The sequence below is a fragment of the Candoia aspera genome, chromosome 3 (assembly GCF_035149785.1).
Source record: "Candoia aspera isolate rCanAsp1 chromosome 3, rCanAsp1.hap2, whole genome shotgun sequence".
NCBI classification, from domain to species: domain Eukaryota; kingdom Metazoa; phylum Chordata; class Lepidosauria; order Squamata; family Boidae; genus Candoia; species Candoia aspera.
The window spans coordinates 88,642,365-88,670,083 of NC_086155.1; the positions used below are offsets into that span (position 1 = coordinate 88,642,365).

General features: G+C 45.3%; 1 protein-coding gene across 1 annotated transcript; it reads right to left on the bottom strand.

Moving 5' to 3' along the window:
* Nucleotides 1-1,230: 1,230 nt before the first annotated feature.
* EXTL2 (exostosin like glycosyltransferase 2) lies at nucleotides 1,231-27,651 on the bottom strand. The gene is made up of 5 exons (XM_063298322.1): nucleotides 27,249-27,651; nucleotides 25,433-25,499; nucleotides 15,364-15,791; nucleotides 6,027-6,097; nucleotides 1,231-3,547 (listed from the first exon to the last, which is right to left on the bottom strand). Exons 2-5 carry the CDS (start codon nucleotides 25,435-25,437, stop codon nucleotides 3,056-3,058), a joined length of 996 nt encoding a protein of 331 aa, XP_063154392.1. The 5' UTR covers nucleotides 25,438-25,499; nucleotides 27,249-27,651; the 3' UTR covers nucleotides 1,231-3,055.
* Between the last annotated feature and the right edge of the window lie 68 nt (nucleotides 27,652-27,719).

Sequence of the window (27,719 nt, forward strand, 5' to 3'; positions counted from 1 at the left end):
CAGCATTATGTAGGAAAACATTTCCCTGGATTTAGAAAACAGGCTAAGATTCTCTTCCCCATTTTAGGATTATGTCCAATGCCTATAATGACTTTAAGACATGCCAAGTTTCACTAAAGTAATCCACTACATAACAGTATCATTTAATTTGTCTAAAAAGTGGTGCTGAGGCTCAAGCATCTAAATAAGCCCCATTCTCTTTTTAACTCCAGTGAAAAGCATTAGCTGCAGTTAATGTTTATTGTATGGATGTATTTCTGGATCTTCTTCCGCAGAGTTTAAAACGGAGGTTTACTCACTCTTTCTCTCTATATATATATAATTAAAGGGCTATTGGCTACACTAGGAGGTTAAAACATCTTGGAAGAATGCAGTGGCAAATCGTTTCTGTAACATTGCCAGGCAATCATATGGATGTAGTCACTGGAAGATGAACTGAAGAGCCAGTGTGGTATAGGGGTTAAAGTAATGGAGTAGAACTAGAGAAATGTGGATTCAGGTTCACCCACAGCCATGGAAACTCAGTAACCTCAGGCCTGTGAAGTGCTTGTGAGAAAAAAATGGTGGAGGAAATGCTGCGTTGAACTCCAGGATGAAAGGCAGGATATAAATCTAACAAATAATAACTCAACTTGAGTGAGTCTTTATTTTAACCAAATAAACACACACACACACAGACACATCTACTGAAAGTTCCACTAGTTTCCATGGGGACAGGAAAATCACGTGGATATATGTATGAAGTCACCAGGAGTCAAGTTTAACTTGAAAGAGACTTTAACTTTTTAAGAGAATTTCTGACCAGAAATGCAGGTTTTAGTGAAGTAACCCACCTAAATCACAGATCTGTAGCTAAACAGTATTCCATATCCAGGACCCATAAAGTGTCCTCTAGCTGAGATGACATTATATTAAGACAGAGCCTTGAACAATGTGCTTCAGGTAGTTAATACTGGGGTTAAGGGAATGTGCAGGGGACATACCATGTTTCTTTGGAAATAAATCCCAAATAGGATTTTATTTCCAAGATACTATTTATAATAATGTAGTTCAATCCTAGATAAAGATTAAAACTCAGTCATTTCTAATCAACCTTCAGAGCTGTAATCTTATGTACATTTAATTCCAGTAGTTGGAATTCATTGGCACACAAGCATAAAAGAGGGAATTAGTCTACTTTCTGTATAATACAGCTCACTTCAGCCAATAAATAATCACATAACATTTGTCATTATTATACATCTTTATTAGCTGTTCTGTTAGAAAATAAAGATGAAAAAAACAAATGTCCAACAATATGACTGTAAAAGAGGAAAAATGCACAACTCTTGGGAAAACGTAGATCAAAATACAACTGAACTAGGCAGTCACATCTCCAGTAGCCACTGAATTCTAAATCATAAATATTTTCAACAGATTGAAAATTGTTGAGCGGAAGGAAAAGAAATATACAAACTCAGATACAGAATAAGCCTAACTGAATGAACAGAAATACAGCACCTTTATATACAAGGTAGCATAACCCCAATTTCCAAACCAAATACTAATATACATTTCATCTTCTTGAAGGCAGCAATGAGCCATCAGTTTCAGATACCTATCTACATGAGCCTGAAAAAAATGTGCATTCAAATAAAAAAATTGCAATTGAACTCATACTGATCGTAGGCTGAGTAACCTTTGATGCAATTTTCTACTTTGCTACTGCGCCCTCTGTGTTCTGTCAACCATACTGTCAGCTGCCCCAGATCATTGTTGCAGATGTTGGCTGCAGCTTTTGTATGGTAATCTATGCTTAATCTTTTTAATCCGATCAAAATATTGCACAGATGAAATGGTGTTTTTTTTTTGTAGTAGCAAATTTTCAGTTTAAATGTTGGATATTAAAATATGGATTGAATAGCTTTGGATGGGGGCTGTTTCTTTGAAAAAGCAAGCAAAAAAAAAAAAGAATTATATAGGATCTTTGGATCTCAGGCTTGGCTTCCATGGAATCTGTATAGTTGGAAACACAATTCTTTTCTTGAATATACAGACGTAGTAGTTTATAGAGAAGACAGCAACTTGAAATGCTAGGAGATTTTCCTCTTGCTTTCACTGTATCTGTCCCAGAGGTACTGCGTTCTCTGTGTCTTGCATTATGATTTCCATAGAAAAGATTCCCAACCTTGCAACTTTCTTTATTGGCTTTTACTGATAGATAAGAGGTTAAAACTGGTATGTCCTTTCAGAGATATAGAAGCATTTCAGATTGAAGCACATAAATTTTATAAGTTGTATAAACTCAGAAACATTTTAACATTATGTCAGAGTCAGAAAAAACTGCAAACAATTTATTTTAGCTTTTGACTTAACACGTAAAATAGCACTGTCTCAACATTTAAACAACTTTTATTAAAATAAAGAGATTTGTGGAAGGAGAGGGCAAACTTTTCACATGTCCCAAGATCAAGAGAACGTATTTGTGACAAATATTTCACCATGTTTTTTTAAAAATATTATTTAGCTGTGGGGAGGGGCAGAAAATAATGTTATTGCAAATGTTCTCAAATCAGCAAATTATTCCCCAGAAAATATCTCATTTCATATTCTATGGATAAAATTAATGAGTGTCACTGGAGCAATATGTGACATACAAATAACACGTAGCTTGGTTGTATGTGAAGGGGAAAAAAAAGATGCTACAAATCTATGTATCTTTCATTGATATATTTGAATAGGTAGACTTAAAATAAAAATGGTCGTGGGCTTACATATTTCGGCTGGAAATACATTTGCAATGTTGATTATGTGAATGCACATGGCTTTCTGGGATAATCTGCATTCAAGTGTTTGGGGTTGTCTGAAATGGGGATAAATAGCAAAGCCAACTGAAGCTTTCACATGCTGAGCACAACTGATGGAATGTTTCACCCAGACTTTACATCCCCAAAGAGCTCTTGCAGAAATAAGCTCCAAAGAATGTGTACCCTACAGATTTCTTTACATACTTCCTGACTTGGTTTATTATTTTAATTGCTGAGAAGCATGTTGAAGCATTTACTGGAGCATATCCTTATACTTTATTCTTGTGATTAGCATAGTTTGGAAAACCAAACTGGGAAATCATAATGTTAGAATATTTTAAAGGCATGTTGCCATAGATACTGACCAATTTATTAAGACAGTAGGACCTTTGCAGCAAGTGTTCTGCCCGGTGCCACATTCCAGAATAACCACTGTTACTTTCTTTTTCTAAATTCCTGAGGTCTACTGGCTTCACAAACAAGCCTGAAGGCTTTCCCATCTGTTTGGCTACCAAGAAATTCATGGCAATATCGTCACAATTTTGAGTCTCATCTATCATGGCGTGCACAGCTTCAGGCTGTTTCTGAAAAAGTTCTAGGTATGCACTGTTGAAGAAGGCTGCTCCGATTAGGATCATTGAATACTGGTCCCCATTGCTGATGCCAGGACCCTGCAGTTCAAAGCTCCCATAGCTGTATATCCCTGCAGGGCTGGGTATGTGCTTTCTGGGAACAAATCCCACTATCTGATCTGGAAATTGCTGGAAGAAAAGAAAATTGTCATAATATTGCTATTTGGTGCCTTGTTGAAAAGTATCACGATTGCAAAGGATTATGACACAATAACAAAAATATATATCAAAAAGAATCTTTTACAAGGTGTTCCCCACAATAAGGTTTACTATCATTGCAAATTTAACCACATTCTGTGCCAAGAAATGATAGATACTTAAAAAGTTAAGTTAAAAATTAAGAGTGGTATCCAGAAACCGCCCTGATTTCTATTTTGGCATGCTTTATGCACTCAGTAGGGTCCAGTTTGCCTGTATACTTTACAGCCATTTGTGTATCTTCTGTGCTATATTATGAAAGAACAGGATTCATTTTTTTCTGAATCTTGTTGCCAGTCTGAGCACTGAGATTTCTTCTAGAAAAATCCAGAGGAGATTTGTTCCTTTTGGGAGCTACACATCTGCAATATTCCAATTTACATAATAATTCACATACTCAAAATGTACCAAATCCATAATCTAATGTAATCCTGACAGCTATCTTATAAAATACCAGTATTATTAATCTCCAAAGAGCAAAACTGAAAAACTTGCCTAAGGCACATAGGGAGATCATGGCAGAGGTAAGATTTGAATTAGGGTCTCCTTTTTTTTTACAACTGGTGTTACTATGTTACACCAGCTCTCAGGTACATGCAGAATTGTAATGCATTCAGTTTGGGCCAGATGTGCAAAAAGTGTCATACAGGTAGTCCTCGGCTTACAATGGCAATTGGGACCAGAATTGTTGTTGCCACATCATGCAGTTGTAAAGCATGATGTCACGCAATGGCATCGCTTAGTGACAGCAGTCCCAGCAGCCATCATTAAGTGAGGACCACGTGGGTCATTAAGCGAGAACCTCATGTGATCGCGACTTCTGACTTCCTGTCAGTTTCCCCATTGACTTTGTTTGTGGGAAGCTGGCAGGGAACGTCAGAAACTGTGACATGACCATGGCTTGCTGCAACGTCATAATTGTGAGCCCGGTACCAAGTGCCCAGATCACAACCATATGACCGCAGGAATGCTGTGATGGCCAGAACTATGAGGACCCTTCATAAGTACCATTTGTTCAGCACTGTTGTTACTCGAACAGTCGCTGAATGGTCATAACCTGAGGACTATCTGTATTCATTCCTTCCCAGATAGAAATAAATTCTCATATTTGGCTTCCCAGCCTCGTATCCTATACAGTGAGCCAGAGGAGGTGGGTGCAGTGGCTTGCTTTCTTTTGCATCCTTTGGACTGCTTGCTCAAAGAATACTTTCCTATTTGTGTAGCTTATCCTTAGAAGGCTGTGTGTTAAGGGAGAAAAGAAGATGACCTTGACAGAGACAGGCCAGATCTGTTACCAACAGACAAGTGGAAAAACATGGCAGAAGGAATGCAAAAGCAGCTCAGGCGGACACCTCCTTAATTCACATGAGTATAGGGGTAGGGGAGTGGGGAATAAAGCAGATTCTTTTACTATAGCCAATATCAATAAAAATAGTTTTAGCCTTTCTGTGAAGTTGATTTCTTAGTTTAGTCTACGTAGTGGGGCTGACTGTGTGCTTGTTCAGCAAGCTACGTGATATGGTCTGTGTGTTAGGGCTATGTAGTGCTTCAGATTCAAATGCGCTATGTGCGCATAGCAGCTGTTTGCAACTCCTCAAGCCAAACACCTCTTTTCCTGGGATCACAGTGCTGCTGCAGAAGGCAGTTGTGCAAACCTGGGAAAAGATGCAGTTTCATCAGGGAGGTGCACTCCCCCACCCTGAGAATCCAAAGTGTCACACAGCCCTACTGTGCATGTTTTGTTCAAAAACAATGCTTTGTAGGCGCATAAGAGAACTCCAAGTCTGATATACAGTATATGGAGAGTTTGGCAATTGGCAAAAGTGGGATTGTTGCAGGTTCTACCATTAAGGTTAGTAGATTATGGTCCCTGTGATATTATGAAAATCTGCCATCTGTCATCTCTCTATAGGGATGGATGTTCTTGTCTACATAGCCAACAACTACTGGTCACTGACAGTGTTTTTTGGAATGTTGTTAGTGTACATGCTATCTCTTTATTTTCTACTGTATTTTGCTTTTCTCTTCCCAGACTGGGCAATTAGAAGACATGGTGACTGTTCCACTGGTAGAGTGGAAGTATCACATAATAAACATGTACAATTGATCTCTCTGTTAAATCTTTGAATGTGTAGTTTGGCTTTTGGTATGCTAGTTATATCTGACTGAAATCTGAGCTGAATTCCTTTGTGTCTAACACCTACCTAGCAGACATACAATCTACTTAGAAGACCTTGGCACTTTTGGAAATCACCAATTTTAGGAAAAAATACTGCACAACTATCTGTGTAGCTGTGTTCTTTGGGACGAATTTCTAAGTAAGTGTGCATAGAGGACCTTTGAAGACCACTACATAGCTCAAATACATTTTGTACCAAATAAAGTATGCAAAGCAGAATGCAAACATTACCTGCCAAATGGAGAAAGCGAAAACTAGGTCATAGGCGCTAACTAGGGTATCATCATCCATCATCAAAACAGCTGAATGGAGAAAAATGGATTTTAATGAGTGCATACATTTACTGAGCAAAATACTTACAAAAGATTGAACAATATTCACTGTGACTGGAAAACACTGAGGAGTCCAGCTGCTCTTTAGCAGGATCTTGCCAACTTCAAGAGAACGCCAAATATGATGTGAGCAGTTGAAATGTTCTCTTGTAGTTCCCAAAAGTGAACAATAATTAGTGAAAAATCCTCCGGATCTCATTAAACCAAGAATCACAGAAGTAGTTGTGTTTCATTCTGTGCAGCATGATCTCAAGCTTTATATTCAAAGTGGATTCTGCTTTGTTCAATAGGGCTTAACTCTGTAGTAAGAGTGTTTAAGATTCCAAGTGTAGGCTGGGTTTATACATTGCTGTAACCTATGTTTTTTTACCATACCCTACTGAATATACCGGTAGGGACGCGGTGGTGCTGCGGGTTAAACTGCTGAGCTGCCGATCGGAAGGTCGGCGGTTCAAAACCGCGTGGTGGGGTGAGCTCCCGTTGCTCGTCCCAGCTCCTGCTCACCTAGCAGTTCGAAAACATGCAAATGTGAGTAGATCAATAGGTACCGCTTCGGCGGGAAGGTAACGGCGTTCCGAGTCGTCATGCTGGCCACATGATCCGGAAGTGTCTATGACAACGCCGGCTCCAAGGCTTAGAAACGGAGATGAGCACCGCCCCCTAGAGTCGGACACGACTGGACTTTACGTCAAGGGAAACCTTTACCTTTACCTTTACCTACCGAATATACCACAATTAGAATTAGAAGGGTTCACAAAACACAACAACCCTAAAGCCATGATTTGCAAACCTACCATCTAGGTCCCCCACAACACACTAAACCACAAAGCAAGCAAAACACATTTTGGGGCTTACCATGTTGTGAGAATCCACTCTTAACAATGTATAGCAGGTGATAATGGGGGTAATAAAAATAGTACCAAATCTGTAACCTGCTTGAGGTGCAAAGGGCAGAATCACAGTCCTGGCCGAGAGAAGTTAGCATTAAATTAACTGAGAGAAAGGAAAAAGTGTCTGGAAGCAAGTATAACAGCGTGTCATGAGTGCCGTTGAGCTAAAGTCATCAGCGCAATGGCACACATGACAATGACAAGGAAATAGGTGAAGGGGTACAAGTTAAGTAGCCATCAACCTACAACGACTAACGGCCAACAAACAATAGCCAAATGAATCACGGAGCCACCCAAACCATCAGCGGCAATACAACGGGGATCGCCCAGCTGAAAGCAATCAGCAGAAGAATGGAAACCTGATGATGGGCGATCCCGGAAACCCTCACCCACCGGCAGGGCAACGCATGGGACAAAGGGGGGTGACGTGACCGTGAGCGAGGGGGCGCTGACCGGCGCGGGGTATTTAAACCCCGCACCGGCGCGCTCCTGTCACTCTCAGCTTTTTTCTACCAACGCTGTACCTGCCCTGCAATAAACCAGAGCCTGATTCGCAAACCAGTGTCTGAATGTTATTCAGGGGGAGGCAGCGCATGACATAAAGCTGAGAGTCATAAACTCAGCCTCGCCGAGCCCCACCGGACGACAACGAGCCGCGGGAGGAGTAGACGGCGAGAAGACCAGCAAGATGAGGCCGGAACGGCGCGGGCAAGGAGGGCGAGCCGCGCGGCAAGAGACAGAGGAGGACCGACCAAGGCCAGAGGCGCCGCGGACTCCCGGAGCCATGGACGCCCACCCCACCCGACCCGAGCCTCAGCTCCAACCCCAAGGGGAGATGGCGACGGAGGCAACCCGACCGCGGGAGGGAGCAGCACGACTTCCGAAACCAGCGGAGGACCCCGCGCCCCACATCGCACCCCAGCAACGGGCGTGGAGCGACAGCCCCACGGCGCTCAACACGGAGGAGGACGACGGAGACACCCATCAGACGGCGGAGGAAGCGGACCCGCGGCAGAGGGACGATGAACCCCGCCGGCAACCCACCCCCGAGGACGCGCCAACGGAACCGGCCCCAGCGGCGGCGCGGGCTGTGGACGAGGAGGCACGAGTTGAACTCGCGGCCATGCGGGCTCAGCTGACGGAACTCCGGACCATGCTCCAGGCGCTTATGCCCCCCGCGCCACCCAACGACGTCCCCGCACAAGCCCACACCCCGAGCGAAGCATCGAACCCACACGGGCCAGCGGAGGGCCAGCAGACGGCACAGGCGGCCGACACCACACCCCGAGAAGCGAGAGGCGGGGCCGCACAAAACGCCCGGGCCCCAAAGGACTTCCCCATCTTCTTCGATGGGACCCCCACAAAACTCTCGTTTTTTGTGACCAACGCTAGGGAGTTCATGGGGAGGCACGGACACTCCTATGACTCCGAGGCCGACAAGATCGCCGCCGTGGCGATCAAACTCCAAGACAGGGCGGCGGACTGGTACGTCCAACTGTACGAGTCCAGCTCCCCCGCCCTCGCCACCTTCCCTGCTTTCATCAAAGAGATGAAAAACTACTTCGAAGACCCCCTAGCCAAAGTACGGGCGAAAAGCGCACTCCAAAGACTTAAACAGGGCACCCGCACGGTCCCTGACTACGCCCTGGAGTTCAAAGCCCTCGCGGGGAAGGTCAGCGACTGGTCCGAGACCACCCTGCTGGAAATCTTCAAAAGGGGGCTCAACCGCGACGTTCTCCAATGGGCCCTCTACCGCGACGACCCAGAAACGTTACACGGGTGGATCCACCTCGCGGGGAAAGCCGAACACGCGCACCGCACCTTCCTCATGACAACCACGGAAGACACAAACGATGCCGGGAAAAAGGTACCCGCACCACACGGGGGGATGGCCGGCCCCATATACCCAAAAAAGAAGTTCAACCGGGAGCCCTGCGGGAGGTGTGGCAAATTAGGGCACAAGACGGCGGATTGCTTCGCCAACCGACCGCCGACCAGCGCGCCCAAGCCCACCCCGAAAATTAGCCCCAAATCACCCAACCCGGGGCCGCCGCCTCACCGCCGAATCACCGTGGCCACAGCGACACCGAAAGAGGGCTGGGACGCTTACTGGGGGGAAGAGGACAATACCGACCCCGACCAGCCGGCGGGAAATGCTCCCCGCCTGCTCTGAGACGCGTGGCGAGGCAGGCGGTGGGACAGCAACGCGGACCACCTCAACGAAACGACAAAAGCTCCGTAATACTGGCAGCAATTCAACTCTCTACCGGCAACGGAGCCACCACGGCCGCGGCACTAGTGGACTCGGGGTGCTCAAAAAACCTCATCCACCCCGACCTAGTCGCCAAACTCGACCTCCGCTGCTTCCCCCTCCCCACGCCGCTGGCATTCCACCAGCTGGACGGCTCTACAGCGGGAGGGAAACCAGCCACGCTACAAACCGAGCCGGTCACCCTGCAAATGGGCACTCACACCGAGCGCACATCGTTCGTAGTCACGCACATCGGACGGCCCATTGCAGTCCTGGGGATGCCATGGCTCGCGAAAAACAACCCGCGGATCAACTGGGCAACCCGCACCTTCACATTCGGCGACGGCGAGTATCGAGCACCAGTACCAGCTGGCAAAAGCAACCCCACGGTAGGACGAGCGGAGGCGACCACACAAGACAACGCCGCTACCACAGCAGACCTACCAGAACAATACGCCGACTTCTCCGAGGTCTTCGGAGAGGCAGAGGCGGACCAACTACCCCCCCACCGCAAGACGGATTGCCGGATCGACCTACTGCCCGACGTCCCCTTACCTAGACCAAAGATCTATTCGATGACCCCGAAGGAGATGGCAACCCTCCGGGAGTTCATCGATAAAAACCTAGACAGGGGATTCATAGAGCCAGCATGCTCACCGGTCGGAGCCCCCGTCTTATTCCGGGAGAAGAAAGACGGGACCCTACGGCTCTGCACCGACTACCGGGGCCTAAACGCGGCTTCCCTGTCCAACAAATACCCCTTACCCCTGGTGAAGGACATGCTCGCCCACCTGTCCACGGGCAAAGTCTTTTCCAAATTGGACCTTCGCGAGGCGTACTATCGCATCCGAATCAGGGAGGGGGACGAATGGAAGACGGCGTTTAACTGCCCCCTAGGCGCTTTCCAGTACAAGGTACTGCCCTTCGGACTCGCGGGGGCCCCTGGGGTGTTCATGCAGCTCATCAATGAGGTACTGCATGAACATCTGTTTAAAGGGGTCCTGGTCTACATCGACGACGTCCTTATTTACACAAAAACACACGAGGAACACGTAACCTTAGTCAGGCAAGTCCTCGACAAGCTCAGAAGGGCGCAGCTCTATGCGAAGCCTACAAAGTGCGAGTTTCACAAAGAGCGCCTAGACTATTTGGGGTATCGAATCTCCGGGGACGGCATCGAAATGGACCCCGCAAAAGTCGAAGCGGTGCTAAACTGGGAGCGGCCCCGCAACAGACGGCAACTACAGAGCTTCCTGGGATTCGCGAATTTCTACAGGTCATTCGCCCGGGGGTTCGCTGAGATAGCCCTCCCCTTAACGGACCTCCTCAAAACCAAAGGGGTGGGGGACACCCGACGCGCCAAGAACCCAGGCACAGTGCTGAATTGGACTCCCGCGTGCCAGACCGCATTCGACAAGCTGAAAGCGCTGTTCACTACGGAGCCAATCCTCGCGCACCCGGACCCAGAACGGCCGTTCGTGGTCCAAGCCGACGCCTCAGACTTCTCCCTGGGAGCCATCCTGCTACAGAAAGACTCCACGGGGCTCCTGAAACCATGCGCCTACCTGTCAAGGAAGTTCTCCGAGACAGAGAGGCGATGGCACGTCTGGGAGAAAGAAGCCTTCGCGGTGAAATCGGCACTAGAGACATGGCGACACCTACTCGAGGGAGCCACCCAACCATTCGAGGTCTGGACGGACCACCGGAACCTCGAGGCCCTACGAACGCCTAGACGCCTTAGCCCAAAACAGGTCCGATGGGCCCAATTCTTCAGCCGCTTTGATTTCCAGCTGAAGTTCATGCCGGGCAAGAAGAACTTCCTGGCCGACGCCCTCTCCCGACTGCCCCAAGACGAAGAGCCCGCCCCAGACACCATTGGGACGGTCCTATCCGCCTCGCAACTGGGGATGGCCGTGACCACCCGAAGCGGCGCACGGAGGCAGCTCGACGCTACGGCGCAGCCGACGGCGGGACAACCGGCGACGGAAAGAAGCCAACCGCAACTACCAGGGGGAATGCGCACGGACCTCGCCGCCGCCCTCAAAACCGACCCCTGGTTCCTGGCGAACCCCGACAAGGTAACGATGGCGCAAGACCTGGCATGGGGGGAAGGCAGAATCTACGTCCCGGACTCGCAACGCCAGGCGATCTTGCATAGGTCACACGACGCCAAGCAAGCGGGACACTTTGGGTTCCTCAAGACCCTACACCTAACACGGCGCCAATTCTGGTGGCCCGCGCTCAGGCGAGACGTAAAAACCTACGTGGCGTCCTGCCCAACGTGCGCTAGGGCCAAACGGGCACCAGGCAAACCCGCGGGGCTATTGCAACGGGTGGCAGAACCCTCCCGCCCATGGGAGGAAATCTCTATGGATTTTATAGTGGACCTCCCACCCAGCCAGAAGAAAACGGCCATTTGGGTGGTGAAGGACTACTTCTCAAAGCAGGCCCACTTCATCCCCTGCACGTCGGTCCCATCCTCACAACAGCTAGCCAAACTCTTCCTCATCCACGTGTACAGGCTACACGGATGTCCCGCACGTGTGGTGACCGACAGGGGCACACAGTTCACCTCCAAATTCTGGCGGGCCTTCCTGAAGCTGACGGGGACCCAACAGGCCCTATCTACGGCTTGGCATCCTCAGACGGACGGAGCCACTGAGGTTCTTAATGCCACCTTAGAGCAATTTATACGATCATATACGAACTACCACCAAGACGACTGGGCTGAACTGCTCCCGTTCGCCGAAGTCGCATACAACAACGCCGTCCACACGAGCACGGGGAAAACTCCGTTCGAAGTAGTCTCGGGGCGCGACTTCGTCCCCATACCGGAGCTACCTCAACCCCCGGAACCCCAGGTGGACACCAGCGACTGGGGACGGAAGATCGCGGAAGCATGGCCAGTAATCACGGCGGCGCTGAAGGAGGCACAGGCTGCTTACAAAGAGCAGGCCGACAAGCACCGGCGCCAACAACCGACGTTCCAGGCGGGGGATATGGCCTATCTATCCACCAAGTTCCTAAAGTCAACGCAACCCTCGAAAAAACTGGGGCCTAAGTACATCGGGCCGTTCCGAGTCACGCAAATAGTGAACCCGGTAGCAATACGCCTGGACCTGCCACACAACCTCCGGAGACTCCACCCGGTGTTCCACACCAGCCTCCTAAAACCGGCAACCACCTCCCGATGGCACCCAAGCACGCCACAGCCCGCACCGCTAATGATCGACGGGCAACACCACTTCGAGATAAGGGACATCCTCGACTCCCGCAAGCAACGAGGAACTCTACACTATCTGGTCAGGTGGAAACACTTCCCCCACCCGGAATGGGTGGCGGCGCACAACGTTAACGCGCCTGACCTGACCAGAGCATTTCACCGGGCATACCCCGACAAACCGCAACCAAGGTCAGCAAAACCAAACCCCCCCCCGCAGGCCCCCCCCGCCTCCCGTGCCCCAAGGGAAAGGGCCCCCCCCAAGCCCGCGACTTGGGTGGACCTTCCCCCCCCCGGGACTCACTCCCCCCGCCCCGGGCCCACGGGGTGGTGACAAACGATCGCCAGCACCCTCCCCCCGCCCCCCGGCCGCGGGGGAGTGGCAAGCAAGTCAACAGGGCAACCTGGGGGCAACGCCCAGGAGACACAACAAAGGCGACGCACTCTAAATAAGAAAAGAAGGGCCCTACCTGGAGCTGAGAAGCACCCGACCAGCCACGCCTCTCGCCTCGCCGAACTGAGCCAAACAAACAGGGTGTGGTTGGAGCATGCGCACGCCAGGTCAGAACCCGAGCATGCGCACCATGGACACACCCTGGGAAGGCACGTGGTAGAGGGAGGAGCAAAGGGAGGGGCGACAACTACTCCGGCGGGAACTTTGAAAAAAAAAAAAAAAAAATGTGGCGTTTTGACAGCTCCACGGGGAAAACCCAGAAACCCGGGGGAGAACACTATTCGAAAAGGGGGCAGTATGTCATGAGTGCCGTTGAGCTAAAGTCATCAGCGCAATGGCACACATGACAATGACAAGGAAATAGGTGAAGGGGTACAAGTTAAGTAGCCATCAACCTACAACGACTAACGGCCAACAAACAATAGCCAAATGAATCACGGAGCCACCCAAACCATCAGCGGCAATACAACGGGGATCGCCCAGCTGAAAGCAATCAGCAGAAGAATGGAAACCTGATGATGGGCGATCCCGGAAACCCTCACCCACCGGCAGGGCAACGCATGGGACAAAGGGGGGTGACGTGACCGTGAGCGAGGGGGCGCTGACCGGCGCGGGGTATTTAAACCCCGCACCGGCGCGCTCCTGTCACTCTCAGCTTTTTTCTACCAACGCTGTACCTGCCCTGCAATAAACCAGAGCCTGATTCGCAAACCAGTGTCTGAATGTTATTCAGGGGGAGGCAGCGCATGACACAGCGGTGGTTAGAAGTAGTGCTGGTAACCATTGTGGAGAAAGGAGAAAAAAATAGAAGGGGTGTATGGAATGAAAGTGAGAACAAGTAATTGCTAAAACTGAGGGGATAGGGGGGAGGAGAAGGAGGAAATAGGACTTTAGATCACTGCCATGTGAGCCCTCTATTTCTTTAACAGACTTCCACCGATACTCATGTCCCATGCACCAGAGAAATACTTTGGAAAGCAAACATCCAGGGACATTGACTCAAGGCAGAACACCACTGTAGCTTTCAAACCATCAAGAAAGATGAATAAAGTTCATATATATTGGACCAAATAATGACAAACTTTTAACAAAATTCCTGAGATGATGTTAATAATAATAATAATATGCCGCCCAACTTCCAGGGACTCTGGGCTGTTTACAAATTGTTAAAAATATTACAAACAAGGAAACAACACAACACAAAACAAAAAGAACAAAGATAGCAGAGATAACAAACCCAGAGGGAACAAAGATGAAGAAGGAAAGGGGGCTTCAATCACTCTCGTCCAAGACCTGGGTGAAGAGCCATGTCTTCAGAGCTCTTCAATATACCAGTAGGGTGGGGACCATTCGAATCTTGTGGGCAAAGTCATTATATGTAATTATATGTAATTATATTTTATATATAAGTTACTGGGTAAAAAGGTAAAGGTTTCCCTTGACGTAAAGTCCAGTCGTGTCCGACTCTAGGGGGTGGTGCTCATCTCCGTTTCTAAGCCTTAGAGCCGGCGTTGTCCGTAGACACTTCCAGGTCATGTGGCCAGCATGACGACACGGAACGCCGTTACCTTCCCGCCGAAGCGGTACCTATTGATCTACTCACATTTGCATGTTTTCGAACTGCTAGGTGAGCAGGAGCTGGGACTAGCAACGGGGGCTCACCCCGCCGCGCGATTTCGAACCGCCGACCTTCTGATCGGCAGCTCAGCGGTTTAACCCGCAGCGCCACCGCGTCCCACCAAGTTACTGGGTAGATTTACGCATTATAGATGTCATGAGTAAGGATGGCGAGCAGGGGGCTCCCATCCAGACTGTCAAGCGCATGCGTAGCACTGATGAATTGTTCAGCCATTCAAAGAGACACAGATCGGGACCGCCTTAACCCTTGGGGGTTATATGTCTGGGTTTTTCCCACGCTTCTTCAGTTTGTTAGGATTCCTGTTAAGTACTAGCAATAAATATTAGAGACCAGTTCATTGTCTCAGTGTGTTTCCTGGTTGTTAGGACAATAGGTAGGTAAAACGTGATTTGTTCGGTTTTGGCTTAGTGTCTTGAGTGAATCCATGGTATACTGAATAAAAAACTGTTTGAGTTCACTCAGCTCATAGAACATGCTAAACCTAAATCAGAGTATTCAAACCACAATACATACTAAACCAGAACCAAATAAACCTGCATTATGCTTTAACATGACATGTGAATTCATGTCCATATTAAAGTTTGATCATATTGACCCAGGATGATTTATTCAGCTGTGACAGTCACTGTATGAAGTTGCAGTTATTAGATAATCAGTTATGCACTGTGTGAATTATTCATTAATAACTCCTCCCTTTCATCAACAAGCCCTTTGTTGTATGATAAGCAGTAATGATTACTGATGGGGAGATGGAATGAGAGAGTAAGAGAGAGAGTAATTACCTTTTGTTTCCAGCTCTGGGAAAACCTGAAGTCTGTTCCTCATGTGATTTACTGTTTGCACTTTGAAGATGACTGGGACAGGATGAGGTCCCAAGGTGTTCCATATTTCTTCAGGTGCTTTTTCCCCAATGTTATTCCACACAACTATCACTTTGTGTAAATGAGGGATGGCTTGGTAATGATTTAAAAGCTTCAAGAGTAAGTCTGTTCTATTGTATGTCTGCATAATAAGAGTAAACGAATCCGAAGCAAACTGGCTTTGGGATTTTCTTTCCCTTCGCAGAGTAAGCATTTTATCTTCCTTAATGTTAGGCAGTAAAGCTGTTAATGCACCTGCCACCAGAAGCAGCAAAAAGATCACTATAGAAGAGAAGTGAAGTAGCCGGATACCCATAATTCTTCCAGGTAGCTTGCAGGTGTGGTAAAACCTTAAGTATTCAAAATAAAATAAGAGGTGAAAATCAATCAATCATTCATGATCATATAATGCTATATACAAAATTAGCACTAACACAGAGGCAGGTTTTTCTAAGTTGGTTACTTGAAATTTAGAAAATGAAGGCAAATACGGGAAACCCTTCCCATCCATACTTTCATATCCAAAGTACAGCCTAATAACACTTGGGCTATGCCCTGACAACTACACAATTCCTCAAGATTTTAGAAGACCAAGACTACAGATGAATGTAATCCAGAAAAACATCAATGTCCTATCCTATGAACTGCAATGGAGACAGAGAAGAACGCTCTCTTTGTCGCGTTTACTGACATGGAGTAGGATATCAACGGGTCCTTAAAAAGGGTCACCCTCTACTGTAAGTGCTGGAGCTAGGTAAGTCTAACAATTATGTGTTTAGTTTTATCCACCTTGAGTGTTCCTTCATTTGTACTCTCCTATGTCAACCCTTCAAGGTAGGTCAGGTCATGGTACAGACAATGCAAAGACTACTGAAACTCTATTGTTATAGTATAGGGTATAAAAACAGACTTCAGCAAAGGATTGTTACCTTGTCGTGGTGCTGGAGCTTGAGCACCTCAATGATGCCATGAGCTAAACCGTGAAGGGCCACCCAAGACGGGAAGGTCATGACAGAGAGGTCAGACTAAATGCGATCCCTGGGGAAGGTAATGGCAACCCACCCCAGTATTCTTGCCATGAAAACTAAATGGATCAGTACAACCAGAGATATGTCGGTATACCATCGGAAGATGAGACCCCCAGGTCGGAAGATGGTCAAAATGCTACTGGGGAGGAACAGAGGATGAGTTCAACTAGCCCCAGACATGATGACGCAGCTAGCTCAAAGCCGAAAGGACGGTTAGCGGCCGACGGTGCTGGTGGTGAACGGCGAATCCGATGTTCTAAGGATCAACACGCCATTGGAACCTGGAATGTAAGATCTATGAGCCAGGGCAAATTGGATGTGGTTATTGGTGAGATGTCAAGATTAAAGATAGACATTTTGGGCATCAGCGAACTGAAATGGACTGGAATGGGCCACTTCACATCAAATGACCACCAGATCTACTACTGTGGACAAGAGACCACAGAAGAAATGGAGTAGCCTTCATAATTAATAGTAAAGTGGCTAAAGCAGTGCTTGGATACAATCCAAAAAGCGACAGAATGATCTCAATTCGAATTCAGGGCAAGCCATCTAACATCACAGTGATCCAAATATACGCCCCAACCACAGATGCTGAACAAGCTGAGGTAGAGCAGTTCTATGAGGATCTGCAGCACCTACTGGACAACACGCCTAAAAGAGACGTTATTTTCATCACAGGAGACTGGAATGCTAAGGTGGGCAGTCAAATGACACCTGGAATTACAGGTAAGCATGGCCTGGGAGAACAAAATGAAGCAGGACATAGGCTGATAGAATTTTGCCAAGACAATTCACTCTGCATAACGAACACTCTCTTCCAACAACCTAAGAGACGGCTTTATACATGGACTTCACCAGATGGACAACACCGAAATCAGATTGACTACATCCTTTGCAGCCAAAGGTGGCGGTCATCTATACAGTCGGTAAAAACAAGACCTGGAGCTGACTGTAGTTCTGATCACGAACTTCTTCTTGCACAATTTAGGATCAGACTAAAGAGATTAGGGAAGACCCACAGATCAACTAGATATGAGCTCACTAATATCCCTCAGGAATATGCAGTGGAGGTGAAGAATCGATTTAAGGGACTGGACTTAGTAGATAGGGTCCCGGAAGAACTCTGGACAGAAGTTCGCAACATTGTTCAGGAGGCGGCAACAAAATACATCCCAAAGAAAGAGAAAACCAAGAAGGCAAAGTGGCTGTCTGCTGAGACACTAGAAGTAGCCCAAGAAAGAAGGAAAGCAAAAGGCAACAGTGATAGGGGGAGATATGCCCAATTAAATGCAAAATTCCAGAGGTTAGCCAGAAGAGATAAGGAATTATTTTTAAACAAGCAATGCGCGGAAGTGGAAGAAGACAATAGAATAGGAAGGATAAGAGACCTCTTCCAGAAAATTAGAAACATTGGAGGTAAATTCCAGGCAAAAATGGGTATGATCAAAAACAAAGATGGCAAGGACCTAACAGAAGAAGAAGAGATCAAGAAAAGGTGGCAAGAATATACGGAAGATCTGTATAGGAAGGATAACAATATCGGGGATAGCTTTGACGGTGTGGTCAGTGAGCTAGAGCCAGACATCCTGAAGAGTGAGGTTGAATGGGCCTTAAGAAGCATTGCTAATAACAAGGCAGCAGGAGACAACGGCATCCCAGCTGAACTGTTCAAAATCTTGCGAGATGATGCTGTCAAGGTAATGCATGCTATATGCCAGCAAATTTGGAAAACACAGGAATGGCCATCAGATTGGAAAAAATCAACTTACATCCCCATACCAAAAAAGGGAAACACTAAAGAATGTTCAAACTATCGAACAGTGGCACTCATTTCACATGCCAGTAAGGTAATGCTCAAGATCCTGCAAGGACGACTTCAGCAATTCATGGAGCGAGAATTGCCAGATGTACAAGCTGGGTTTAGAAAAGGCAGAGGAACTAGGGACCAAATTGCCAATATCCGCTGGATAATGCAAAAAGCCAGGGAGTTTCAGAAAAACATCTATTTCTGTTTTATTGACTATTCTAAAGCCTTTGACTGTGTGGACCATAACAAATTGTGGCAAGTTCTTAGCAGTATGGGGATACCAAGTCATCTTGTCTCCCTCCTGAAGAATCTCTATAACGACCAAGTAGCAACAGTAAGAACAGACCACGGAACAACGGACTGGTTTAAGATTGGGAAAGGAGTACGGCAGGGCTGTATACTCTCACCCTACCTATTCAACTTGTACACAGAACACATCATGCGACATGCTGGGCTTGAGGAATCCAAGGCTGGAATTAAAATCGCTGGAAGAAACATTAACAATCTCAGATATGCAGATGATACCACTTTGATGGCTGAAAGCGAAGAGGAACTGAGGAGCCTTATGATGGTGAAAGAAGAAAGTGCAAAAGCTGGCTTGCAACTAAACCTCAAAAAAACCAAGATTATGGCAACCATCTTGATTCATAACTGGCAAATAGAGGGAGAAAATGTAGAAGCAGTGAAAGACTTTGTATTTCTAGGTGCGAAGATTACTGCAGATGCTGACTGCAGTCAGTAAATCAGAAGACGCTTAATCCTTGGGAGAAGAGCAATGACAAATCTCGATGAAATAGTTAAGAGCAGAGACATCACACTGACAACAAAGGTCCGCATTGTTAAAGCAATGGTGTTCCCTGTAGTAACATATGGCTGCGAGAGCTGGACCATAAGGAAGGCTGAGCGAAGGAAGATCGATGCTTTTGAACTGTGGTGTTGGAGGAAAATTCTGAGAGTGCCTTGGACTGCAAGAAGATCAAACCAGTCCATCCTCCAGGAAATAAAGCCAGACTGCTCACTTGAGCGAATGATATTCAAGGCAAAACTGAAATACTTTGGCCACACAATGAGAAGACAGGACACCCTGGAGAAGATGCTGATGCTAGGAAGAGTGGAGGGCAAAAGGAAGAGGGGCCGACCAAGGGCAAGGTGGATGGATGATATTCTAGAGGTGATGGACTCGTCCCTGGGGGAGCTGGGGGTGTTGACGACCGACAGGAAGCTCTGGCGTGGGCTGGTCCATGAAGTCACGAAGAGTCGGAAGCGACTGAATGAATAAACAACAACAAATAAAAACAGAATCTTAAAAACCTGCCAAGTATCCTTCTGCTCTCTCTCATATAAAACAGAATCTAGTTGAATTATTTTGAGTTTCTTTCCCACACTTTCTCTTTCCCAGGACTGAGTTGTCATTTACTTAACAGATCTTGCATTCCTTCCTCAAAGTTATTTCTGTACTCCCCTACACCCTATGTTTCATTGCGCTCATTTCCCTGATAAACCAACATGCTGATTGAGCTCTGCTAAAGAAAAGAAGATGCTTAAAAATGATAATGTCAACTTCCTGGACCCTGGATCTGTTCCATAGATCAGCCAGGGCAGCAAAAGTTATGGCAGATAGAGGCAAGGAATTCCCCAAGCACAGTTAGCAAACCATCCAGAGCCATCAAGAGCTTGAATCAGGCCATTTTAAGCAGTTATTCAATCCTGCAGTCTACAATTGACCAAGGATTACCTGTTTAGGATTTGAGGGCTACCACATAATATATTCCTACCAGCATATTCCTGGCATGGTTCTGAAAAGGTGGATCAGAAGGTGCACTAAATCAAGGAAAATAGATAGAGATGCTGGAAGGACACTGTATTATTTATGTGGGCAAAACCTTACATTCATCATCATCCATTTATAGATTTTAAAGATTGGATCCCAGCCCCTTTGTAAGAGCAAGCAATACATCATTCAATCTATTATTTCAGAACAGGCATTGTGGATGTGAGGAAATAAGACAAAACTGGTGAAGTGCCATTCATTACAATGCTAGAAAAACTAGCCTGTGGCACACAATACTTTATTAACGCATACATTTTGTATCCTAAACCATTTGGGTTACTTCATCAAGGAGAGCTATTCAATTAAGATGTGAAAATTTAAATTTAGATAGCTTACTGATGAAGGCCCAAGAGTACATAATGGGTGCACGTGAATTAACAGATACATAATTCTTTCATCTGAACAAATATGTGCTGAGCGAGGAATAGCAGGATGCTATTTTCAGAACAGGATCCACTTACATAAAATTCTATGCAAAAAGAATTATGCGAAGATACACTGCAACATTGGGGGGATGTATATTTAATTTTAAAATATTATTAGACCCATTGGGTCATCCTTTGAGGGAAAGGTAGTGCAGTCTGATGTGACCACAATGAACATTAAATTTTAGGCTGACCATATTTTTTTTACCCCAATACTAGACAGTCCTGTGATCATCTAAGAAGAGATATATAATTGTAGTGGCAAACAAACTTCAATAATAAGTCAATACTTACTTGTAGAATGATAAACAGAATGATCACGAATGGGGAAAAAAAGCAGTGGGAGTGAGAGCGACTTTCGACTTCCTGCAGGCTTCCCCATTGACTTTGCTTGTGGGAAGCTGGGAGAGAACGTCGGAAATCATGATCACATGACCACAGGAATGCTGCAACAGCCACATCTTTGCAAATAAAACTGGTCTGAATATTGTGGAAATTTCAATTCCACAGGAGTAATGGGTCCTGGATTTTTTACACATTCTTTAAGTTAGCAGAATTTAGGTACCTTGATTCAAAAATTGTTGCAGTATAATGCACCATTTGGGCTAACTTGAGGGTACAAACAGACAAACAGATCAACCCAATGGGAGTTTTAGTAGTATATTATAACACATTATCCATATACTACTAAAACTCTCATTGTGTTTATCTGTTTGCGGTGACAACATGCAGAAGAGCCTGCCCAAGGTTCAGATGCTCACTTCAAATTAAAGCAGAAATTTCAAAGTAAAACTAGGGTTGTGCAATGGTTAGATGACAAGATTAGGCAAAAAGAGACCTAGATTCAAATTCTCACTTTGCTATGATGCTCATTTGGTGAGTTTTGCCCAGGCTCTACAGTATCTCTACCAACAACTGCTGTGAAGGGAAGAATGATGCGTGCTGGTTTGAACCACATAAAGATTGTATATAGATGTGATAAATGAAGCCCAATGAATGAAAAAGCAAGAACTCCAGAAAACAGCAAGCAAAGAAAATAGGCTGAGGATAGGACAGTTAAACAGAGAAGAGTCCAGATAAATTAAAAGCTAAACCAGAAAGAAAATGGAGAGAAGTTGAACATGTTCATAAGCAGAGATAGGCAACACTTTTGAATTGGGAACCATTTGGGATTCTGAGAGCAACTAGTGGGCATTCTTACAAAATGGTTGCCACGGTAAGCTTGTCACAACACATCCATTCACCCGAAGGTGAACTGTTTTTTACCATTACAGTGGGATCCTTATTGTGGCTAAAGGCATTCTTGCAACTATGTTTAACAGTAGAAGCTTGTCATCTGCCCAATGCCAGCTTCTGTACTAGAAACATTTTTGCTTTTATGAACTTAATACACAAAAAGAAAGGAAAAGAAAGAGAAAACAAACCCAAAATTATCAAAAAGAAAACAGAAGAAACCCAGAAAGAAAGGAACAAAAACATACAAGGTATATATTCATGAATAGCTACATGTATTTTCGTGTCCGTGTGTGTGAAAATTCTACACAAACATTTCAATAAATGGTAGCTATATTTCATTATAATAATCCATAGCTAACCAATGTTAGCAGGTAATTCATCTGTATGTTGCTAATAACATCTCCACAAACCATTGAGTAGTAGTTTATCTTTCCAATGCTGAATAGTAAGTCTTTTAGTTGTAAGCAAGGCATAGACAATCCACTTTCTTTGTCCAAATGTCAACTTCCATGCAATAGGAATATAGTTCAGAAGAATATGAACATTAGAGAATATTAAATCTTGTCTCACAACTGAGTTTAAATATGTAGTAACTTCCTCCCCAAAAATAACAATTATAAGACACTGGGTCAAGCTTTTTTTCTACACGCACAATGGAATTCCAAAATGAGATGTTTTGTTTTTTTTAAGTAAAACATAATCTAAGATCTACTGAAGAATTTGGTATTCAACTGACATTGAAAAGAGGTGTTATATATATAGGAAACTAATTCTTTACTCTATTGCATATCAAATTGAATCATTGCCATTACTGTCAGCAGTGCTGGAGGGTAAATACTGCAAAATCCCATATGCTGAAAGGCTTTGTCCTTGTAAGGTGTGAGCACTGAATGAGGGGATCACCAATACAGGCCTTAATCGACAATGGTGCCATGGGTATCTTCACTGAATCCTCCACTGCACCCAAATATGCTCTGCCCACTTAGCCTGCTCAAACTCCTGTTAGGTTGAGACTTTTGATGGTCAGTTCTTGTATTAAGGGTCTGTCATGGAGGACATGGAGCCTCTGCAAATCACCATCAACAATCTCCAGGAATCCCCAAAACTTTATTTAGCCTTCCCATTACATTTTCAATAACCTTGGGCATGGACTAGTTACAGATTTGCAATCTGCATATTCATTGGGACTAGGTTAATTCTGTCTGAGAGTCTTTAGTCTAGTGGGGAACTGAGATTTACTGCTGAATCCAGGTATGAAGTTTGACAATTAGGAACATAATAACAAGGAATAAGGCTCATAACAGTACAATCTTGTAGGACAATAGTTGATGGATGCAATGTAACAACTTAGACAAAGGGGACAACGTTCACTTAGGGCAAAGGACAGATCCAAGTTCATTTTTGTGTAGTAAAAAAACTGAAACTGCAGTCTTTTCTCTAGAAAAACCCAACTCTGATTCCCCAAGTCGTCTTCTCTAAGCCTAATCTGGGAAAAAAATGGGGGGGGGGGGCTTATGCTTGTATTAAAACAATAACTGAGCTACTGCACTTCACCCAAATCTACCTGTATATCCCAATCTACCTTCTCTTCACCACTGCATTGTTCGTACATTGCTTTGTACATCATCTTTAGTGCTGTACCTATGATACACAAAGGGGGAGGGTGTCTCAAGTTTGCAACAGCAAAGAGTTTGAAAGGCCAAAGCACCACAATTTGTAAGAAGGGCAGGGCTTATCATGAAGATGACTCAAAGCCAGTAACACCAACATTTCTTACCAACAAAACATGGTAAGTATACAGTATGCACAACAACAAGGAGCCATGGAATCAGTAACCCCAAAATCTGGGGAAATTTCTAGAGGCATTTGGGAAAAACTGGGAGAACCCTCAGATTTCCAACCACTGGATGATTAAATATGCATTCTTGCAGAAACATAGTGACGAAATAAGCAGGAGATCAATCAGTAATCTTCAAGACTGAAGACAAATTTCAAACTAGCCTGAAATTACAGTGTAACCCAGCCTTCCCCACTTGGTGGCCTCCAAATGTGCTAAGGCTGCAATTCCCACAATTTCCTAGCTACATGCAGTTTAGGAATTCAGGAGTTGAAGTTCCAGTACATCCGGAGGACATCAGGTTAGGGAAGGATGACCTAGCTTCTAAAGAGACCTTTCGTATTCAGTGATCAATAGTAAAAAGGGTAGACTTACTTGTTGGGCACATGTATAATTAAAGAAATAACACACAAGAAGAGACTTTGTCTCACAAACCCATTCGCTATGAAGAACTATTGTGAACTACTGGATACCATAATACCTGCTCTGGGTATGTTAGGATGATAAGAAATCTTGGCTTCCTAGGAATAGATGATAACACACCAACCTATACATGAAGCAAAGATAGAGTTTCTATAATGTGTGCAAGCTGTCCCTAACCTGGTGTACTTTAGATATGTACAACTACAGCTCCCATACTTATTGACTGTTTGGGCAGTTGTCATCCCATCATACCTGGAGGATACTGGACTGGGGGAGGTTGCCCAGAGCATTTCTGCCACAAGTTAACTATTAACTGCTGCATTTCCATAACATGCTTAACCAGATTAAAAAATCTAGCAGCTACAATCACACAAAATGACACCCTTGGTTTGTTTGAACCTTGGTTATATTTTTTGTGGCTTAACATGTTATGTGAGCCCAATCTGTTCATTTAGTTTATGACTCAATGGGATAATTAATAACCCAGTTAAGTATCAATTCCCACATATTAAGAGGTAGTGCAAGTGTTGGACCAGGATGGGGGAAACTGATTGGGTGACTTTGGGCCAGTGTCCTTTCTCTCCCCTACCTACTTTACAGAGGTGCTGCTATGAAGATAAAATGAAGACAGATAACCATATAAGCCTCTTTGAGCTCTTAGATAAAAGACAGGAGGTAAATCTAATAAATACATTTAAAATAAAAATGTACCACCTGCTAAAAGAGATGTTCAACTTTGTGATGGTTAAAGTGGATTAGGGCTCACCTTCCAGCATCATATCTTTTAGCCTGTTGATACTGTCCATGGGGGTTTCTTGGCAAGGATACTGGAGTGGGTTGCCATTTCCTTCTCCAGTGAACCACATTTTGTCAGAACTCTCCATGTGACCTGTCTGTCTTGGGTGGCCCTGCATGGCATAGCTCATGGCTTCACTGAGATATGCAAGCCCCTTTGCCATGACAAGGCAGTGATCCAGGAAGGGGGGATTGGGAGCAGGGGCACCCAAATCTAATCTTCCCTAAGACATGAAAGCTGGCTGGGTAACTTTGGTCCAGTCATTCTCTCTCTCAGCCCTAGACTAGGAAGTCTGAAAACATCTGCCTACCAATCTACACTAGATCAACATGGTAGATTATGGTCCATAATTTTCAGTGAAGAGGTTATGCAGTGGATTGACTGACTGATAATATACATACATACATACATGATGTATACATTGTGGTTGAACAATTCAATCCCTACTGTACAGCAAGCCAAGTAGCAGTAACATTTCTAAATAATTGAACATTGACAACACCATGTTTTTCTTCTAGGCATTAGAAACACAAATAATGTTTTAATTTCTAAAAAGCACATATGCAAAGCAATCCAACAGAGGAATCTATTTGGTCTGAACTCACCTCATTCCTGCAAAGGAAGTTTTCTTGTTTGTTGATCAGGGTCCTCCTTTTGGAATAAACTTTAGCTCTGTTGGAAAATGAAGTGACTCAAAATTAGGCATTGTCACATTGCTTTAGGAGCTACACCATCCTTTCCCAGTTTGATGCCCTCCAGATGTACTGAGACTGCAACTCCCTGAATTCCTAACTTGCATACAGGCACAAGATCTAGCAAAGACATTTGTGGGCAAAAAATTTTCCCTTCAAATTTTGCCTCTTAGATATTGTTAATATTTCTACTGTCTATCACTGCAAAGAGAAGAGATCTCACATCTTCGTTTTTATACACCTTTCTACCAAAATGTGCAATTTGCCTTCATTACATGGGGAACTTCTACATGAGAGCCTCTGAACATAAACTCATTTCCAAAGAGACATGCATTTAGTAAACAAAAACAGACCAATGTGTTTAAACTTCCCACCCTTAACAGGGAGATCAACATTTCCATGCATCTTTTCATGCATCTTTCACAAATGAATGTTCCCTCTTGTTCACCAGATGGCTTTATTTATACTGGTAGTCTCGCACAAAAACCAGACAATATTGTGAGGGAGGGTAATGATAGGAATGGTTATTTGTTTGCCACTATTTTTCTGTATAATCTTGAAGCAAGGAATCTGTCTTAGGACAAAGGTGTTTACTGAAAATCTCTCCCTAGATTTCTTGGTACTTCCATCTAAAGGTGTTTAGAACCATGGATGTGTGTATTCAATATTTTTGACTTGCAGCTTCATATTATACAACTCTGGGAGAAAGACCCAATGATCTCAGTGGGCCACAGTCCCAAATGTGTGTTTACCAAAATTCAGACTACCAAGAGTTGTGTGTTAAATGTGACACTAATACGAAACTACAGGGTATAAGGGGCACTGTGACCACCACCTTGAGCTCCTGTACGAACGGTAGGATATGAATTAATCAAACATCTAAATAAATAAATAAGCCAAAGTGTGTTTGATGAGTACTTTTTGAGCACCTTGGCTGCTCATTCTGGGTTTTGGACTTCAACTCCCAGAATTCCCATGTCCAGGCCAATATTCAGTATATGGAGAGAATCAGCAGGGGGAGAGTTACTTCTGAATAATCATCTATGGGTTCCCTTAACAGCTACTGTAAGTGCAAATGTGAGGAAAGACTGTGGTTGCTGCATCAAACATGGGAGAGGCACACCTCTTTTTTAGGGGACTGCCCTCTATTTTTACACATCTGGAGCAAAGTATTATCTTACAGAGACCTAAGTCTGTAAGGAACCTCTTTAGGATATATGACAGGGTGTCAACGACCCCAACTCCTCAGCTGGAGATGGCACTGGGGAGAGGCTTGCACGACAATACCCAGTGATGCTCCTGCAGCTGCTGAGGGGTGATGAGGTTGGCTCTGGACGCCACTGGGATCCGCGTGCCTCCTCCTCCAAATGACGCAAAGTCGAATCTGCAACTCCTTCTCCTGGCATTATGAAATCTCCACAATACCCTACAGGTTTATTTTTCTCTTCCCCACGTCGTTCGAGCAAACAAAAGCAAAACGTAATAGAAAACGACGCACAACGAGTGAGATGAAAACAAGAGATTCAATAGGCTATTGTTTGAATCAAAGATCTTTTTTTGAACCCTCAGTTTACTTCTATCCCCCGACCCCTCCCGCGTGTGAACACCCGCGCCTCTACGGAACCACAAAATGTGTCTTCTCGCGCCCCCCCGCCCCACCTCCCGCAGCGTTTATGACACCGCATTGCTTCTTGACCACGATCCCAGCTTCAGATCGCCCCCTGCTCACCTGCAATCAAGGGGGTTCGAGGACTGAGAGCGAGTTCACATATCCGCAGAAATGATCACCTCGGGAATTAGGAAGCCGGTTTCAAAGGAGTCGACTCCGATTTGCAACCGTCTAGCCCTGCACCACTCGATTCAATCGCAATTAAAAAAACATCCATCGCAACGTGAGAGGAACGCAAAAGGGGCTGGACCCCGTCCCGTAGTCCCTTCCCTTTTCGTCGCCCCGTGCTTCCTGTTGGAAGAAAGTGCTCCTCCTCCAAGCTCCGGCGGTTGCCAATGCGATGGGGCAGGCCGATAATACTCTTGCAAATATACAATAATGCATTTCTGTCCCTCCTTTCTTTTCCCTAGCTAGACTGACGATTTTCAGTCGTGAAGCCTAACAGTTACGTTGGGCTGCAGCCTCTCCTGTTCTGGCAGGCAAAATTCAGACGGAGTCTGGTGGCACCTTTTCTGACTTAACACATTTTAT

Excerpts from the sequence above, each read along its gene's own strand:
- EXTL2 (XM_063298322.1), bottom strand. Across the intron at positions 6,098-15,363 it reads CCCAGAGCTGGAAACAAAAG|CTGTTTTGATGATGGATGAT; the intron begins GTAATTACTCTC and ends TTCTCCATTCAG. Across the intron at positions 3,548-6,026 it reads TCGCTTTCTCCATTTGGCAG|CAATTTCCAGATCAGATAGT; the intron begins GTAATGTTTGCA and ends CTTTTCTTCCAG.